The sequence below is a fragment of the Schistocerca americana genome, chromosome X, assembly GCF_021461395.2.
Source record: "Schistocerca americana isolate TAMUIC-IGC-003095 chromosome X, iqSchAmer2.1, whole genome shotgun sequence".
Classification (NCBI taxonomy): Eukaryota; Metazoa; Arthropoda; class Insecta; order Orthoptera; family Acrididae; genus Schistocerca; species Schistocerca americana.
The window spans coordinates 295,554,033-295,558,246 of record NC_060130.1 but is presented as its reverse complement, the minus strand read 5'-3'; the positions used below and the strand labels follow the sequence as shown (position 1 = coordinate 295,558,246).

At 55.8% G+C, this 4,214-nt stretch overlaps 1 protein-coding gene across 1 annotated transcript; it reads right to left on the bottom strand.

Moving 5' to 3' along the window:
* Nucleotides 1-2,166: 2,166 nt before the first annotated feature.
* On the bottom strand, nucleotides 2,167-3,641 carry LOC124555968 (proline-rich protein 36-like). The gene is made up of 2 exons (XM_047130015.1): nucleotides 3,248-3,641; nucleotides 2,167-3,200 (listed from the first exon to the last, which is right to left on the bottom strand). Exons 1-2 carry the CDS (start codon nucleotides 3,639-3,641, stop codon nucleotides 2,167-2,169), a joined length of 1,428 nt encoding a protein of 475 aa, XP_046985971.1.
* Between the last annotated feature and the right edge of the window lie 573 nt (nucleotides 3,642-4,214).

The window sequence follows — 4,214 nt, the reverse complement described above, 5'->3', positions numbered from 1 at the left end:
CGGTCCGGTCCCAGGTCGACGGGCACGTGCACCTTCCGCCGACCACTGGCGACAACATCGATGGACTGTGGAGACCTCACGCCCCACGTGTTGAGCAATTCGGCGGTACGTCCACCCGGCCTCCCGCATGCCCACTATACGCCCTCACTCAAAGTCCGTCAACTGCACATACGGTTCACGTCCACGCTGTCGCGGCATGCTACCAGTGTTAAAGACAGCGATGGAGCTCCGTATGCCACGGCAAACTGGCTGACACTGACGACGGCGGTGCACAAATGCTGCGCAGCTAGCGCCATTCGACGGCCAACACCGCGGTTCCTGGTGTGTCCGCTGTGCCGTGCGTGTGATCATTGCTTGTACAGCCCTCTCGCAGTGTCCGGAGCAAGTATGGTGGGTCTGACACACCGGTGTCAATGTGTTCTTTTTTCCATTTCCAGGATTGTATGTCGCAGAAACATTGACAGATAAACTGAATTTTACACCTAACATTATGATATGTGGTGCAAAAATAAATCGGACTAATAAGCAAAGATTGCAATAGGTCGTTTGGCCTAGAACTGTCTCAAGATGCTTTGTGACAGCTTTCGTTATCATCTCAGTTGATGCAAATGGGTATGAATGACACAGGCGTAAGCAACTGGTAGTACGATGGAAGCAGTATATAGGCTATTGCAAGTGTGCTGAAAAAAAGGAAGATAGGATATGTCAACCAGGCGTCCACCATGGCCAGAACATGGTGCATTCGAGGTAATATAAGTAGCACTCAGTCCAGAACGGCTAATGAGTCACTCAGCGCAGTAATGAGTATTATCAGTCCCTTCGTAATGAATAAATTGATGAAATTTGAGGTATTGACACTTTTAACAACTAACCACAAAGTACTTACTGCAGATATCTGGAGGTAAACCCATAGATGCTCACCTTGGCGCAAAAGTATGAGGAGGAACATTCGATAAAACTCATTGGCTCTGACCAGTGACGTAGGAAACATGCTACAACAGCCATAAACAACATGACGAAAGAAGTGATAGAATTGAGTTTTTATCAAATTTTTCAAGCTATAGATGAGTTTGTCACCACAACAAGGTTTTTTTAGTTTCACATACGTTGGCTTCGTCAACTCACAACCAAACTGTCACCGGCCAAACAACCTAGACCGCGGCATAAGCTAGAGCTGAGTGTGTAACGAGAACTACATTTTTTTTTCTTTGACATTCGCTAGCTATGCTAACTATGACAGTAAAAGTGTGAACATAAGGACCGAAAATTGACATCATAACAGCTGTTAACATTACATTAGTAGTCACAGCTGACGACCTGTATCGAATATTCAACTTGACACAGCACAGGAGTTTTTTTAGCAAAGTCAACTTCCCACTGGTTGTTCGCAGGGTCAATCTACAGACATTTTGAAAACATTAGAATAATTGTACCTTCATTAGTAGGTTTATAATGAACTAATTCTTGTGTATAATTAGTGAATGATGGGTAGCATTATATAATCCTTTAGACTGCAGACAAGGTATAAAGTCTGAAGTACATACCTCTGTGTTTCAGGATGTCTTCTGATCATCCGAATTTGCCTGTAGAACTGTTCATGCAACAGCAAATTGAGATAAAGATTGCCTGTTGCTCTTCGAAGAATGAGGACACTGAAACTTGCTCAAAAGGCAGGACTGAAGGGAATGAAGCTATAAGAAAATCTCTGGTACATGCACAAACTGAGAACACAAAACTGGACACGGGAGGAAAGGTGTCCAGAATGCCTGATCAACTAATACTGAAATGTCCTGCCAGAACTCCAGTGAGAATACATATTACAGCATGTGAATGGGATAAAACAGCCACATGTATGCCCACCTTGACTGTGTCGGGAGTCTCTGCAGCTCCAGCTCGTCTGTCAGAAAAAGACAAATCTACAACCCCTCTAACACAGAAAGGTAGAAGGGCAAGCCAAAGCAACAGAATGTTCCATGACACAAAATCTCTGGGGGACAATAGCCCAGCGTCGACTCGTGTAGTGCGCAAGGACACAGCTGCATCAACTCTTGCAGGGCGCATTGGTAGTGCTGCTGCTGGAGCAGCTAGGAAAGTTGACGATTCCTCTGGGTCGCTCGTGGCAGCAGTGACTAGGAAAGGATGCACAGTATGTAGAGGTACGGTCGCTTATGGGGCACCAAGGAGGGAAGACAGGACCTCAGTTGCGGTGCCAGCTGGTGTGGCATGGAGGAGTGGTGTGGCTGCTTCTGGGCCAGCTAGGAGGAATAGTGCAATCCCTGCAGGTGCGGCCAGGAGGAGTGGCGCGGCCGCTGCAGGTGCGGCCAGGAGGAGTGGCGCGGCCGCTGCAGGTGCGGCCAGGAGGAGTGGCGCGGCCGCTGCAGGTGCGGCCAGGAGGAGTGGCGCGGCCGCTGCAGGTGCGGCCAGGAGGAGTGGCGCGGCCGCTGCAGGTGCGGCCAGGAGGAGTGGCGCGGCCGCTGCAGGTGCGGCCAGGAGGAGTGGCGCGGCCGCTGCAGGTGCGGCCAGGAGGAGTGGCGCGGCCGCTGCAGGTGCGGCCAGGAGGAGTGGCGCGGCCGCTGCAGGTGCGGCCAGGAGGAGTGGCGCGGCCGCTGCAGGTGCGGCCAGGAGGAGTGGCGCGGCCGCTGCAGGTGCGGCCAGGAGGAGTGGCGCGGCCGCTGCAGGTGCGGCCAGGAGGAGTGGCGCGGCCGCTGCAGGTGCGGCCAGGAGGAGTGGCGCGGCCGCTGCAGGTGCGGCCAGGAGGAGTGGCGCGGCCGCTGCAGGTGCGGCCAGGAGGAGTGGCGCGGCCGCTGCAGGTGCGGCCAGGAGGAGTGGCGCGGCCGCTGCAGGTGCGGCCAGGAGGAGTGGCGCGGCCGCTGCAGGTGCGGCCAGGAGGAGTGGCGCGGCCGCTGCAGGTGCGGCCAGGAGGAGTGGCGCGGCCGCTGCAGGTGCGGCCAGGAGGAGTGGCGCGGCCGCTGCAGGTGCGGCCAGGAGGAGTGGCGCGGCCGCTGCAGGTGCGGCCAGGAGGAGTGGCGCGGCCGCTGCAGGTGCGGCCAGGAGGAGTGGCGCGGCCGCTGCAGGTGCGGCCAGGAGGAGTGGCGCGGCCGCTGCAGGTGCGGCCAGGAGGAGTGGCGCGGCCGCTGCAGGTGCGGCCAGGAGGAGTGGCGCGGCCGCTGCAGGTGCGGCCAGGAGGAGTGGCGCGGCCGCTGCAGGTGCGGCCAGGAGGAGTGGCGCAGAGGCGGTTGTGGAGGGCGGAGCGGCTGCTGCTGGGGCGGCTGAGGTGGCGGTTGTGGAGGGCGGCGCGGCTGCTGCTGGGGCGGCTGAGGTGGCGGTTGTGGAGGGCGGCGCGGCTGCTGCTGGGGCGGCTGAGGTGGCGGTTGTGGAGGGCGGCGCGGCTGCTGCTGGGGCGGCTGAGGTGGCGGTTGTGGAGGGCGGCGCGGCTGCTGCTGGGGCGGCTGAGGTGGCGGTTGTGGAGGGCGGCGCGGCTGCTGCTGGGGCGGCTGAGGTGGCGGTTGTGGAGGGCGGCGCGGCTGCTGCTGGGGCGGCTGAGGTGGCGGTTGTGGAGGGCGGCGCGGCCGCTGCTGGGGCGGCTGAGGTGGCGGTTGTGGAGGGCGGCGCGGCCGCTGCTGGGGCGGCTGAGGTGGCATCAACTAGGACAGATGGTGCAGTTACTGGGTCAACAAAGGCGTCAGTGGCTACGGAATGTTGCATGCCTCAGAACAGCAGTGCGGTCATATTGTCACCTGTAAAGGCGCCATCGGTCATTCTACCTACAGTTATACAAGCTACTGATGATCTGTTGGTGATGGAAAGAGGTGTGCCTTTTTTGCCAGATCGACCCAGTAATTCCAGTTTAGTTCCTACCACAAGTGTGGCACGACATAACATGTCAGTTAAGAATGAAATGTGTGGTGAAGGTGTAGCCTTAATCAAGGGAAGCCCATTACTGGTCACACGAAAGATGAATGCTAATATTTTCTTGAGACCCATTGCTAAGATACTAAAAATGAAGTCAAAACAGAAATTCAGCTATAAAAGTGAAACACAGGTAACCGGAACTACTAAAAAGAGCATGGGAGTGCAGACGGAAGCCCAAATGGGGCACATGAAGCATTGACCTAAATTTTGCACAAGAGAGTAGGAGATGTAATGTTTGATTTTCCTTCATTAAGATATCTAAATGAATAATTTATCCAGAAAGTCTTTTTATAATGCAAGTT

Bases quoted from the DNA above. Each gene is read 5' to 3' on its own strand.
- LOC124555968 (XM_047130015.1), bottom strand. From the start codon at position 3,641: ATGCCACCTCAGCCGCCCCAGCAGCGGCCGCGCCGCCCTCCACAACCG. The intron at 3,201-3,247 runs GCCCTCCACAAC...CCGCACCTGCAG, and splicing joins GCCCCAGCAGCAGCCGCTCC to CGGCCGCGCCACTCCTCCTG.